General features: G+C 37.3%; 1 protein-coding gene across 2 annotated transcripts in view; it reads left to right on the forward strand.

Annotated features, from left to right (window-relative positions):
- The window catches only part of GRM1 (glutamate metabotropic receptor 1), a 419,295-nt gene that overhangs the window by 112,101 nt on the left and 291,327 nt on the right, over nt 1-15,867 (forward strand). For both annotated transcript variants that reach the window (XM_049654488.1, XM_049654489.1), the window contains exon 2: nt 5,916-6,165. In XM_049654488.1, coding sequence (XP_049510445.1) covers nt 5,916-6,165 — 250 coding nt within the window. The remainder of the gene's footprint in view (nt 1-5,915; nt 6,166-15,867) is intronic.

Genomic DNA, 15,867 nt, shown 5'->3' on the forward strand with positions numbered 1-15,867 from the left:
GTGAAATGATTACCACAATCAAGTTAATTCACACAGCCAACCATTACCTCACATAGTTACATGTCTGTGTGTGTGTGTGTGTGTGTGTGTGTGTGTTTGTGTGTGTGTGTCTGATGGTAAGATCATTTAAGATCTATTCTTTTAGCAAATTTCAAGTATATAATAAATATCATTAACTACATATGGGCTCACTCATTTCAAAACTGAATGTTTGTACCCTTTGACCAATATCTTCTCATTTTTTCCACTCTTCCACCCTTGGTAACGACTATTCTACTCTCTGGCTCTATGGGTTTGGCTCTTTCAGATTCTACACATAAGTAAGATCCTGTAGTATTTGTCTTTCTATGTCTGGCTTATTTCACTTAGGATAACGTCCTCCAGGTTCAGCCATGTTGTTGCAAATGGCAGGATTTCCTTTTATTTATGGGTAATATTCCATCATATATCTCGACCACATTTTCGTTTTGCTTTCATCCACTGATGGAAACTTAGGTTGTTTTCATACCTTGGCTGTTGTGAATACTGCTGCCATGAATATAGAAGTGCAGATATCTCCTTGAAATACTGATTTTACTTCCTTTAAATATATACTTAGCAATGGTCTTGCTGGATCATATGGTAGTTCTATTCAGAATGTGTTAAAGAACCTCATACTGTTTTCCTAATGGCTATGCCAATTTGTATTCCCAGCAATGGAATACAAAGGTTCCCTTTTCTCCATATCCTTTCCAACGAGTGGCACATTCTTTAGGTGGGATTTCCTGATTCCTAATCCATAGCACCTCTATTAGATACTTATGCTTGTCCATGTCATGTCATTAGTTCTGTTGCTAAGTGAAAGTAACATGATTTTAAACTTCCTGTAGGAATTTTTGTCCCATTTTTTATGGTCTTTGCATCTAGTACTATTATCAATATAATGAGTACAATAGGGCTGTTGTTCTAAGAGTCAAGGAAGATAATGTTTATGAATTCAAATTTTAAAGTATAAAGATTTATAAAAGTACAAGTTATTATTGTTGTTTTTCCTATATTAGAACTCTTCTCATGGAAATTTATGTGCTACTTTGGAGACTTCTAGGTACAATGAGAAAAACAGGCAGTTTAAACATGGCCCAATGCATGATATTCAGCTATCAATTTCTATAATGAATGATTGGTCTGTGAGCAAGAAAATATGAATACAGAAAATGGCACAAATATTTTATGAAACCAATTGACCTATGCAGACTTTTTTTTGATTATGAAAACATGCACATTTAAATGACTTTTGCTATTAAGAAAAATGAGCAGTAACCTAGGAGTCAAGTCATTCAGAACTGCTCTAGTTCTAACACAATAAGCTTCATGCTCATTGGTGAGCCATTGAGCGTCTGTGGTTCAATCTCCTTGTCTGTAACCTGAGGGGTTTAGAGTATATCTAAGGTCTTTACTAGATTTAGAAAACAAAGATTTTGTTATTTGAATACCTGAAAAATTCCTGTTCAGTTAATCTGCATGTATTTTAAGAAGGGAATGAAATAGTTTTCTGTAATTGAAATCCAAGCAAGGCACTTTAGCAATGAAGTTATTGCCCTTGTAACAACATCTTCTGACAAACTGATGTTAGTGCTTTTCCTAAGAGACTTGGCTAGTGGTATTTGTGTACCTTGTAGATTCTTGAATGTGTACTTACTATGGGAAAGTGGCATCTGATATCCTTTCTCAAACCCTCTTCTGTAGACAAATGAGCGTCCACTTGCCAGTTAGTTTTCATGCTTACAATCAGTCAATGCCTCTTGTATGAGCCATGATGTGTTTCCACAGTCCATGGAGCTGAGGATTTTGTGATGCATCAGTCCTTCCATTTGGGCTTCAATGGACTGGACTACGCCACTAAAGATGGTTAAATTAAAAGGAAAATACATTAGCTGATAATTTAATCTTATGAAAAAGGAAATGAGAAAGCTTCCTTTTCAACAATATAGGAAACTCATTAGGTTTTATTACAGTGCCCATGAAACTTTTATAGATGTTGAACTTTAAGTCCTATGTCCTTTTTTGCCGGGGGGGGGGGGATAATACTATTCTTTTAAATTATTTTGACTTAACTATAGATGTATTTAACCATTAATGTATTTATTATATAATGTATATATTGAATATTGATATTTACCTCAAAAATATTTGAAAACTACTACCAAATTGTCTGCCAAAAGTTTGAACTGCTTTCACCAAAAGTAAATGTATTCGTGTCTTGTCAACATTAAATATTATTAATTTTTGTAATTCTGGCAATCTGATAGGTGAAAAAATATCTTGTTTTAGTGGCACTGTCTTGATAATTAATGAGAGCCAGTAATTTTTTTCATATGCTTATCACCCACTTTTGCTTATTTTTTTCAAGTTGCTTATTTACAACCTTTGTTCCTTTTTGTATTGTGCTGTTAGAACAAATGCACTTTTACCGTTTATTAAGTGTCTAGAACTGTTCTCAGTATTAGGGATACATCATTGGGTGAGGCACAAAGAGGCGTTCTCATGGAGCTTATATTCTAGAGGGAAGAGAAAAATTAACAAGAAAAAGTGTCAAATATAGGTTATAAGATAAAATCAAGGGACATGAACAGGATTTACTGGGAGGTTTCTTTAAGATAACTGATCAGGAAAAGTTTTTCAGAAGGGATGACATTTATATTGAGAAAGGTTGATAAGAACATCTGTAGAAAATTATCTTTTCAGGTGATGGAAACAGGTAATATAGAGGCATGAGTGAGTTTGCAGTATTCCAAGGAGAGAAAGAAGGCTATGGTCTAGAGAAGGTGGGAGAGGGGAAGTGAGCAGAGATGAGAGTGGACAAGTTGGAAGGCTCAGTCCATGTAAAGGGCTGGTAGTTCGGGAGAGGGAGTTCTGGTATCATTCTAAGTATGCTGGAAAGTGATTGAAGCTTTTTGAAGAGAAGTGATATAATCTGATTTATACCTTAACTGATCACTCTGTTTATTAGGGGTGGAATGAATCATTGGGAACAAGAATAGACGCAAGGAGACCAATCAGAGGATAGGATAGTTGTGAAGGCAAGAACTGACAGTTACTTGGAATAGAGGAGGCTGTTAATGGCCTGTCCAGATTACATGTAGCTGCCTTGTACACCAATCTCCCAGCTACTATGAAAGTAAGCTTTTATAAATCTTGGCCGACTCCTTCCTGGGAGGCTACAACTCCCCTCCCTTCTCATGGACCTTAGCCAATGACCAAGTGGCAAAGGGGTCCTGTTGCCTAAAGGTGGGGCTAACTTTGTGCTACAGTTTTTGCTGTAACACTTTTTTGTGGAATCATACTGAAGCTTATCAGTAGCTGAGATGACATTCCTGCTTAGGATTCCTGACCTGTCCTTCCCTGATTCTCTAGCTCCTCTTCTTCTCAATAAGTAACTTGAACAAGAAGCTTCATCTCAGCTCTGCTTTTAGGGAACCTGACCTAAGACACTTGGTTTAGGATGGCTGAGGTTGAAATGGAGGAGACTAGCTTAGAAATGTTTTAGAACAGTCTGTGGAATGGATCTGGAACATGGGAGAAAGCTAGAAATCAAGAGTTCCTAAACTTTGTTATTGAGCAGTGTGGTGGGCAATGGCATTAGTTACTAACAGCAGATGCCTGGAAAGAGCAGATTTACAAGGTGGAGAGGGAAAACATTCTATTTCAAATATGTTAACTTTAACATGTATATAAGTGGATATATCAAGGGTACAATTGAGTGTACTATCTTTTGCTCCAAAGGGGAGTCTGGTCTGCAGACCTACATTTGGGATTTATCCATAATATTCAAATGCTGTTTGAAGGAATGTGACTGAATGTGACCAGGTCCTGGCATGACAATATTCTAGGCTGAGCAGAGGAGGAAAATCCTCTGCTCATCAAGGAGTAGTCAGTAAGTGGTGAGTAAATCATGAAAGGATGCATTACAGAGACTGATACTGAGAGGATATCATGGAGGGTGTGGCCAGCTGTTGAATGCACCTTGGTGGTAAATAAAGACGAAGACAGAACAGATCATAAAATAGGCAACAGGGAATTTTTTGGTGACCTTGACAAGAGAAGATTCTGAGGTTATGGGAAGGGTGATAAAGGAGAGCATGGCAGATGCTGAGGCAAACACACAGACCTAGGTTGTGAGTAGGAGTGGCAAATGAGATAGTAACTCAAGTGGGAAAAAGAGTCCAAAAATTTTTAGTTTTTATTTTTTACTGACACCAGTAGAAGGAAATAGTTGATTTTTAGCAAAGAGAAGGGACAATTGCAGGATAAAGTTCTTGAATAGACAAAAAGCAATGAGACCTAGTATTTCTGAGTAAGAGTTGGCTCTATCCTAAGATGGAAACACTTCAAATTTGCAGCAGGAGAAATGCCAGAGAAATGAGTGCCAACAAAGAAAACTTTGTAGATGTTGTGATGTGTGGCTGAGTTAGTTTTTGTTGGATTGTTTCTGTGTTCTTATTGAAATATGAAATGAAGATCCCAGCTGAGATGAGGGTCAGAGGTGGGGCCAATAGTTTGGAGATTTAAGGAGGGAAGAGTAAGGATGAAATTATCATGTTAGGGACTAGGAGATTTTATTTATGGAGGAGATGTAGTATAATTTTCTTGCAATATTAAATGCCCCTTTTGGTGTGAATGCTTATGAATTTTTAATAAGACCAGTCATCAAGATTTTGAATTTTTTCCAGGCATACTTAGGTCCTCAAGTGGAGACATGGAATAGGTGAATGGTTTGTTTTAACTAGCATTGAGGTTTGTCAGGAGGACACAAAGGAGTTAAGGAATTTGTAAGGGAGTGATTATGAGGATTATAAGGATTATGAGGAAACAGCCTATCCTTATAATCACTCCTTTAAGATATGAGATGGGCTAAGAGGCAAAGGAGAGGAAGGATGGAAAGAAAGATTGGGAAGTCAATGGATTTGAGGTTTTCATAAAGTTGAAGAAATGTTGGAGTAGGGGTAGCAGAATATATGAGCTTGAAAGATAAGAGGGTATAAACAGAGACTGGGATGTTTGACATCTATATTCAGAGATATTGGAAACATTCGTGACAACAAGGTCAAAGTGTGACCATGGAGGTAAGAGGGTTATAGAAAATATCATTGGATGGAGGGGGTTGAGAAACTTGGAGGATGTGGTTTTGGATCATCTACACAGGTGTCGAAATGCCCAAACTTGGGGAAAGCGGGTAGAGGTACAGAGGACACTAAGGTGGGGGCTAGAATCAGCAGTGAAATAGAGAAATGGGAAACTGGCACAAGGTGGTATTTGTTTTATTTCATTGATTTCTATGAGTTCTTCAAGTACATTTTATCTTAGAATGATAGTTAAATAAGGCCAAATCTCCCATCATCCTATCACTTCATCAGAGGATGGTGGATTTTGACTAAACCATGAAGCTAGGTCTTGTCTACTTATTCTGACCTGGCCAAGTGTCCCATTCGTTTTTCTTCCTCTTCAGGGTTTGCTGTCACCATGAGTGTCTGCCTCTTAACTGGAAGCTAGAGAAGTGAGCCCTCAAATAAACAGGGCTTCTCGTTGTGCTGGTTGACCTCTTACCCCAATATGGTGATCTTTCCTACATTGCTAAAATCTGTGACAACCATTACTGATTGCTGTTGTAAAATAGGGCAGTAGTCCTTTATTTCTCAAAACTTGTTTCACCGTGGATGCCAGGTTAGATAGTTTCTCATTATTTTCATAGTTGATAGTTTGATTACAGTTGATTACTCTCTTGAATCCATCCAGATCTTCCTTCAGTTCCAGTTATATTTACAAATTATTTGGCAAGTCTGTCCTCTCCATTCCTTGCAACTAATGAGCCTTTATTCAAGCTTGTAACTGCTGTGCTGCCAGGTTGTCTTGAACATCTGCTGGTTGTTTCTGGACAGGGAATTATGGGGAGAGCGGAATGGATGCTTTCAAAGAGCTGGCTGCCCAGGAAGGCCTCTGCATCGCCCACTCAGACAAAATCTACAGCAATGCTGGGGAAAAGAGCTTTGACCGACTCCTGCGCAAGCTTCGGGAGAGGCTTCCCAAGGCCAGAGTGGTTGTCTGCTTCTGCGAAGGCATGACTGTCCGAGGCCTCCTGAGTGCCATGCGGCGCCTGGGTGTTGTGGGAGAGTTCTCCCTCATTGGAAGGTAAATCTCAATCTCTGTCTCTCTTTCTTACACACCCCCCCCCCCACACGTACACTTTGGCTCACATATACTTGCTCTCATAAATCTGGACATCCTGACTCCAGACAGGGTCTTCTGGGCTGAACCTTTGCTCTAGAGCTCATGGAGAATAGGGCTATTGTCATTTTCCTGCTAGACAAGAGCAGGGCAGTCAATGACAAGATGATGAGACTACTTCAGAAAAAGATGGGAAGTTGTTGCCAGAATGTTTTATTCTGGAGAATTATTCTTTTTAGTTGCTTCTGGCCCTTCCCAACCCCCAGCTCCCTAAACCACACACATGCTTATGTCTTCAAAAAGCATGGAAGCCTTAATGGGGTATTGGTGGAGGAGGGGTAGCAATGAAAATAGAAATATATATTAAGATAGGAAATTTGAAGGGCTGGCTAAATGCAGCTGAACCGTGGAACCTGACAATGTGCTCTTTTGCACGCGTGGGATGGCTGAGTGATGCTTTCAGCATGTGACTCCTGAGACAGTAGGTGGTGGCTTCCAAAACCTCTGCTCTTCTTTCTGGATCATATGATATGCACTTTTGTGGGAATAGATTTTCAGTGTCATTGTATTTTTCATAGGGTTTTGACCTAACAGGTGTCTTGTTTAATTTGCCTACTAAAAATATTGCACAAAGCAACTGCTTAATTTTTCCAAGGAACCTACTGAATTTACATAAGGGAAAGCCTCCACTGATCCCTGACTCTGTCACACTCATCTTCCAGATTCCCTTTTCTCCTCTCATCTCCTCTACTGGCTCGAATATAATCTATATCTCACCTACTGAAGTACCTCAACCACTGACCCTCTTCTCTAGGACGCCGAGTAGTAATGGTTTGGACATACATCCCCACCAGACCTTTCCTTCTGTCCTTGACGTGTTAAATGCCATAATAGTAGTAACACTAATCTCATCATCATCTGGAACTAGAGGTACAGGAGACTTTTGAAAAGAAGGTAGGATATAAATACAACTAAATAAATAAACAAACAAACAAATACTCTCTCATGACGAGAAATGGAATTAAGGTCAAATATAATTCAAGATTAAGAAAAAATTATTAAATTTGAGTAAAATTGGCACAGTGCCACAAAATGTCACTTTGGCTTCTTCAACATGATGGAGTTGTGTGAAGCCACTTAGCAAGTCTTAAAAAAAAGAGTGTTTAAAAATGGAATATTATTTCCTTTATGAGTGAAAGGGAGGAAGGCAGCATTGTTGAAGTGTTATACAAAATAAGGTTGGTAATATGTGTACCAGGACATACAGATTTGTTCTTTTTATTGATTTTGTAAAATGACTGCTTTTATGAAGGACACTTGTCTTAAAAATATTCTCATGTTTACCCTTTTCAAAAGAACAGTTGTCTGTTTTTCCAGAATTCATTCTCTTTAACATCCATGAAGAGGCTATCTACCTGATTTCTGGGTACTTTAAACAGATGTGGCAAATATGTGAGCCTTGGGGTATACAGACTGCCTAATTGTGAAATATAATTATATAAAATGTTGCAGTGAGTACCTGGAGTGTAAAGAACTCATCCCATCATAATTTTTTTTAATGTTTATTAACTTTGAGATAGAGGGAGAGCACAAGTGGGGGAGGCACAGAGAGAGCGAGACAGAATCCGAAGCAGGCTCCAGGCTCTGAACTGTCAGCACAGAGCCCCACGTGGGGCTCAAATCCACGAACTGGGAGATCATGACCTGAGCCAAAGTTGGACACGTAACTGACTGAGCCACCCAGGTGACCCTTTCATCATTATTTTAAAGCTGAACAAAGATGACAATATAAACTTACCTCTCTGACTCTTGCTTACCTGCTAATAATAGCTGAGTTCAGACAAGTATTTCTGAGTCTCTCAGATGCTTGCTTGTGAAAAGGTCAGTTACATGTGATATCTACCTCTTTTATTCCTCTGTCTGTCTGCCCTATCTCTGCTGGGTGCTAATGACACATCATAGGGAATCATGACGACAATGAACACCTGAGCTTCTGAGGATGCTGTTCCCTGCACCGGTGGTTATTGCCAAGGATGCATGGAGTCCTTGAGATGCCAAAGCCTGCCACACTTGGTGCTTCTCTGCCTTTCTGGGCTATATTCTATGGACATCTATCAGAGTAGTATTGGCTGTTACTCTCATATCTTAGAGGACTTGGGGGAAAATAGCCCTTTCTATTCTTTGTTCACAGTTCTCTCCCTTCCCTGGAAGAGATAGGAACTCATACATGAGTCCATAGGGAGCTGAACAGGGAGCCAAGGCAAGCAGGAACACCACACCATACCTAGAATTAGCTTTCCCTTCAGATGTTTGATTCTTCCACTTCCTGAGGAATACATTCTATCCCAGATGGACATTTGGTGGGCTTGGTTCTCTCATTTGTTCAGGCGTGCCCGGAAGGGTTACAGTTTAACATCAAGTGCAACTTCTGGCTACATTTGCAGTGTTGTTAAATATATCTCTCTTCTATTTGGAGAGGAGTTCATTTACTAAATGATAAACTCCTTTGAGGTCAGGAGCCATTGTTCAGTATTTTTCACAGCACATAGTATGATTCTGGCTACCTCCAGAATCACCAAAGATGGTGATGGACCTCTTTGCATAGAGGTGAGGATGAGTAAGTCATGGCTTAGACTGCAGCAAAAGGTATTTAGTTAAAAGCATTAGAACTTCCTGAATGAAGATCTATATTCTCTTGCCTTCATGACCCCTCTTTTCTCTCATGTTTCACATCCAACATAAAAGGAAATGTTGTAGTGCTACCATCCAAGCATATCCAGACTTTGACAAATTACTGCCATTCTCATTGCTACCATCCCAGTCCAAGGCACCATCATCCCTCATCTGGATTATGGTGATAACCTCCTAATTGATCCCTGCCCTTCCCCATCATCTGTTCTTAAGGCAAAGTGATCTTTTAAAAACTTAAGTCAGTGGAAATGCAAGCTGGTGCAGACACTCTGGAAAACAGTATGAGGTTCCTCAACAAACTAAAAATAGAACTACCCTATGACCCAGCAATTGCAATACTAGGCATTTTATCCACGGGATACAGGTGTGCTGTTTCAAAGGGACACATGCACCCCCATGTGTATAGCAGCACTATCAACAATAGCCAAGGTATGGAAAGAGCCCAAATGTCCATCGATGGATGAATGGATAAAGAAGATGTGGCGTATTTGTATGTATATAATATATATATTTATATATATATAAAATATATATATATAAATATATAAAATAAAATATATAAATATAAATATATAAAATATATAAAATATATTATAAATATATAAATATATAAAATATATAAAATATATTATAAATATATAAAATATATAAAATATATAAATATAAAATATATAAAAAATAAATATATAAATAAAAATATATAAAAATATATAAAAATATATAAAATGGAGTATTACTTGGCAATCAACAAGAATGAAATCTTGCCATTTGCAACTACATGGATGGAACTGAAGGGTATTATGCTAAGTGAAATTAGTCAGTCAGAGAAAGACAAAAAGCATATGACTTCACTCATATGAGGACTTTAAGAGACAAAACAGATGAACATAAGGGAAGGGAAACAAAAATAATATAAAAACAGGGAGGGGGACAAAACAGAAGAGACTCATAAATATGGAGAACAAACTGAGTGTCACTGGAGGGGTTGTGGGAGGGTGGATGGGCTAAATGGGTAAGGGGCGTTAAAGAATCTACTCCTGAAATCATTGTTGCACTAGGTGCTAACTAATTTGGATGTAAATTAAAAAAAAATACAAAATAAAACAAGTTAAAAAAAGGAAAAAAAGTAAATAATAAAAAAATTAAGTCAGGTAATATCTCTCTTTCTGTGCTCAATACCTCAAAATGGCTTTTCATTTTTCTCATAAGAAAGTCTTATGATGGTCTTAAAATCCCACATTCTGTCATTGAAACTATTTTCCATAATGGCATAATAAACTATAATGACAGAAATAGAATTTTTTAAATAGGAAGTTCTCAAAGATAATAAGAGCATTCTATATTTAATGAATATAGAATAATGGAAAAATGAAACAAAAAGAAATAGGGGCTGAGAGTTCTAGCCCTGACACCAAGTAATCATGTGATCTTGTTTAAGTTACTTTTTGTCTCTGAGTCTATTTTTTCCTACAAAATTAACAACTTATATTAAGACCATGTGACAAAACTATGATCAATAGGAATATATTTGTACATTAATTTTTTTCTAAAATTATTCGTGAATTTAGATTAATCAGTTTACATTTTCTTACCTGTAACCTTTATTAAAACCAAGAGAATTTGTTGAATACAGCTGGTCAGTATTAGTGTCTTCACGTGGTCATGGAATGCAGCCAGCAGATAATCAATGCAGCCTACAAGATAATCAAACCTTTGACTTTAGACAAATTGGCAGAATATTGTCACCAAGTAAGTTAACTAACCACAAGTTAATCATTACACTAAAGAAATGTTCCATCTTGGCTCTATGAAATCGCCTCTTTTGAGATGATTCTCAGAATTGTGCTCACCATAGCTGTAATTCTAATGATGATGGTGATGATGATAATCACATTTGTTTAGGACCTACTATATGCCAGGCGCTATTCTAAGCACTTTGCATACATTAACTCATTTAATTATGATAACACTATAATGAGAAATGTACTAGTATTATTCCTGCTCTGATGTATGGAGAAGTAGGAAAGTTGTCAAAAAGTGCTGCAAATCTAGAGCTGGGATTTGAACCTAGGCAGTTTGACTTCAGAATTCATGCTCTTAATCACTAAATTATACTCTGTCAAGTTGTCATTGTTGTGTTTAAGAGATATTAGCATTAACCTTAGTTTCCTCTTAGTTTGCTCTCTCTTCTAGAAATTTATTTTATTGTTTAAATTCACCTTCTTGGAAAATGAACTGAAGTATCTCTGTAAGAAAATTTTACATTTCTAATTATTATCTATTTCTTTTAATTTTTTTCCTCTCCCAGTATTAAAGGTTTTATGTGATAATTCAATAAAGGGGCTATTCTTTTCAAGCTCATTATTTTTTATCATAACATGAGACTCCACAGTCTAATTCTCTTTGCACACAGTCTGTGTCTATGGAACTATACTTACATAGAAGCCAATTTGGAACAAGTGGGCGATATTTCACTGAAATCTTAAGTGATAATTATTAAAACTGTAATTGTTAACTGGCTGATTTGTTCTAATTTCTATTTTTTGTTCCTTTATTTGAAGAAAGTGAAAGTGAGCATGGTTCATGTGTAGGAACACATAAGAGCTACCATTTATTGAGTGTTTGGTATGTACTAGGCTATTAATATTTAATATCTCCAGTCTTCACAACAACCCTGAAAGGTTGATTTGAAAGGTAGAGAGGTTAAACAACTATACCAAATTCCTAAATTTAATAAGTGGTGGAGACAAGATTCAAACTTACTATAATACCATAAATCATATAGATACATAAATATCAAATTATAACCTCCTCAAAGTTGACAGGTTTTATATGCTTGTTAATTTTCCCATCAAGCCTAAAAGGTGTTTTGGTGTGGTAAAAACTCAACTGTGCCAGAAATCATGGGGAGTCAGAGAGAAAGCAAGTGGTTTCATTGTGTGGCCCTTGCTTTTCCTTTCCTATTCCAGGATCAGTATGTTTTATCTAGCATGGTAAGGTTTGACGTTCTTCTTCAGTCAGCCTCAGCCTCTAGAATTCATCTGTAAAATTACAACTCATTTTTGCTTGTCTCTTAGGTTGTATTTTTCTTTAAAAATACAATTTTCTAAAAAAATAAAAATTTTTAAAAATCTTATTTTTGAGAGAAAGAGAGAGAGAGAGAGAGAGAGAGAGACAGACAGAGACAGATGGACAGTGTGCATGGGGAACGAACAGAGATAGAGGGAGACCCAGAATCTGAAGTAGGCTCCAGGTTCTGAGCTGTTAGCACAGAGCCCAACGCAGGGCTTGAACCCATGAACCGAGAGTTCATGAGCTAAAGTCAGATGCTTAACTGACTTGAGTCACCCAGGCACCCCATTAAGTTGTATTTTTCTAATTACAAAATGCCTACTTGCCTGTTAAACTATAGCTGAGTGTCAGTGGTAGATCTCTTGTGGGGACCTAAAGACACATTCTTCTCAGGGGATGAGTGAGAGCTTTCTGGCTTTAGTTGTATGCCAGGTGTTGACATTTTCCACCCTGTTTTCCTCATCTTGGGAAGCCTTTACAGTAGATTTACATTCTATCTTGTTAGGAGCCTCTGATTAAATACATGATTAAATATATTGGATATGCCATATTTAATTATATATTTCCTAGCCCCTTTTATTGGATTATGGCCTCATCTTCTAACTTATCCACTCTACAAAAGAAATATCCAATAAAGGTAATTAAGCCAATAACCTTTCATTTTGCCCCCTCTCCCTACTATATCCTGGCCAATCAAACTATTAAGTATAGAGTCCTTACATTTCAAATGCTTACCCCTTATTGATGGGCACTGTTTTATCTATCATCTCTCTCAACTCTTGTCTTCTAACCCACTAGACCCACTTTCCAATATTTGTCTTTGAAGAGAAATTCCTTCTAAAACTTGATCCATGAAAACATTGACACCATGATTTTTGAGTTGAAAGCACAACAACCTTAAGCACATTAAAAAAATGTCTTGAAAGGAGCACTTGCTTTATCTGGAAAGATGGCTATTGCTTCATTTTAAAACAAAAGAAGTAACTTTTCCTTTTTTTTTTTTAATATAAGGTAATGGTTTTGTCTTTTTCTTCTAGAACCTAAACACATATTTGGAAAAGTGACCTTTATACCCTTGAAACAAGATGATATACCATGGTGTTATGTTTCACACACTTATTTTTTTTTTTTTATGAGAAATGAGTTATTTTAGATCCTATCTTTCCATTATGGAAAAAATGGGGGGGGGATATCTGAAGTTTTCAGCCTTCAGACAAAATTATAAAGGTTATATATTATAAAGTAAATGTGAACTTTCAGTGAAGCATGACCTCCACCAAAATGGATTATAATCAAGAGGCTGGCAAAGCTGATGAGCATTTTCTGATGTGTGATGGTCCCAACTTATAGATACATAACCTGGCCTTCTGTAAGTTCCCAAGGGCAGAAAATGATTGCTAACCGGCTGACAGGCAATCCCTTTCTTAAAACATTCCTCCTCCACACGCAGATTAATGAGAGCTTTGTGGAAGATTACACTGTTAGAAAAAGACTGTGAGAAATATATTCGAGGGAAGGAGAGGGGATTTAGTTTAGAGTACTCTGGAGATTAAACATTATTTGTAGGAGGATATTGACAAGTATTGTGAGCATAGATCTCAGCCACAGAAATGCTTAGGATTTTCACAATATTTGGGTGACTGATTTGCATTGTGCTTAACCCTTCCTTTACACCAATACCTATTTCCATGTTTCAGATAATGGACTTCTAAAAACTGAATGACTAACATCTTGGTCTTTCCTTGCCTTTAGAGTACTAGAAACACTGAAGGGTTTAGGGTTGCCCTCTGTATCTATACGGCACTGGCTCAATTTGAATGGAGGAAAAAGAAGTCATAATTTAGTCAAGTTTATGTTTGAGGCTGATCAAAGACAGCAGGGATTTTATATTAATACATTTTGTGGAAACATGATAGTTTCTTCCCAAGCTGGCTGCACAACAGAAACAATATGCGCACTTAAAAATGCACATTCCTGGATCCTACCACAAACCGTCAATACAATTTCTTGATGAGAGACTTTGGATCTTCTTCTTGTTGTAAAGACTGAAGATGAGTTAAGTTTCAGAACCACTACCTTCTGAAGCCTACACCCCATGCTTCACACTCTGGTGGCATTCACAATAACTGAGTTGCTCTCAGGACATAGTTAATTTTTTTTTAACGTTTATTTATTTTGAGACAGAGAGAGACAGACAGAGCGTCAGAAAGAGGGGGAGACACAGAATCCGAAACAGGCTCCAGGCTCTGAGCGGTCAGCACAGAGCCCGACGCGGGGCTCGAACTCAGGGGACCACGAGATCATGACCTGAGCTGAAGTCGGACGCTTAACCGACTGAGCCACCCAGGCGCCCCTCTCAGGACATATTTGAAAGGGAAAATGGAATGAAAATTTTAACTTTTTTGCCTGTTATTTTGACACTTTAGCTCTGTTTTTTTTAAATTTCTTAAATTTATTTGGCTTCAAGATTTTCTTTCAAAAGTAAAGATACATGAGGAGAGTAGTAAATAATAGTAATATTGACAGGAGTGGTAGTAATAGTAGTAAACACTATTTTCAGCTCTATTTCCTGTATTCCTGCCCAAACTGGCCTATTGACCTGACCTGTAAAAAGCAGAGTCATGTCCTAGTTTTCTGACTGATCAAGATGCAGAGTAGGAAACATTTACACAAGTGGCAGATTAGTCCAGTCATCTCTGAGTCTAGGGTTGCCCAGGGATGAACAATGAACTACCATTTCTTGCTAATTGTAGAGTTGGGTGCTGATGATTTAGGTGCTTGTCAGCTGCTTGGCTGCCTATATCAAAAACCCTAAAACCATCAGTTCCTGGGCTCCACCCCCCTTCAATTCTAATTCAATATGCCCAGGGATAGATGGAGGAGTATGTACATTTCAAATCAGCCTTATTGAAATTCACCAACTTTAAGTGTTTCATTTGATGATTCTTGTAACTCTGTATAAGCATCATAACTATATAAATCATGATATAGAATATTTCCATCACAGAAAAACATTTCCTAATGTCCCTTGGCAAGCATTCCTTTCCAACCTCTGTACACAGGCAATTACTCATCTGCTTTCTGTCATTACACTTTTGCCTTTTCTAGAACATTGTATACAGAAAATCATATGGAATGTAGTCTTTTATGTCTGACTTATTTTAATTGGCAAAGTGCTTTTGAGATACACCCATGGTGTTGTACGTTTGCATAGCTTCTTTATTGCTGAGTAGTATTCCATGGCATGGATGTGCTTCAATTTGCTGATCCATTCTCCTATTGATGAACATTTGGATCTTTCCCAGTTTCGACTATAATGCATAATGCATTTATGGACATTCATGTATAAGTCTTTGTGTGGATATATCTATTTAATTCTCTTAAAGAAATATCTAAGGGTGAGATTATGGGTCACATGGTAAGTCTGTATTTAACTTTATAGATTGCTTTACAAGAAACTGGCAAACTATTTTCCAAAGTGGATGTACCATTTTGCAGTTCCCCCAGTGGTGTATGAGAGTTCTAATTCCTTTACATCTTCACCAAAATAGTATTGTCAGTCTTTTCACTTTTAGCTATTCTGGTGGGTGTGCAGTGGCATCTCTTTGTGGTTTTAATTTGCATTTTCATAATGACTAATGATGTTGAACATTTTTATGTGCTTATTTGCCATTTTAATATCTCTTTTGGTGAAATCTTTTGTAGATCTGTAAGTCCATTTTGTCATCAGGTTGGTTGTTTTATTGCAAAGTTGTAGAAAGTTCTTTATAATTTCTGGACCCAAATCATTTATTATTTTTTTTTGTTATGTTTCTTTATTTTTGAGAGGCAGAGAAAGACAGAGAACAAGTGGGGGAGGGGCAGAGAGAGAGGAAGACACAGAATCCAAAGCAGGCTCTAGGC

This window comes from Panthera uncia (genome assembly GCF_023721935.1).
Source record: "Panthera uncia isolate 11264 chromosome B2 unlocalized genomic scaffold, Puncia_PCG_1.0 HiC_scaffold_24, whole genome shotgun sequence".
Taxonomy (NCBI): Eukaryota; Metazoa; Chordata; class Mammalia; order Carnivora; family Felidae; genus Panthera; species Panthera uncia.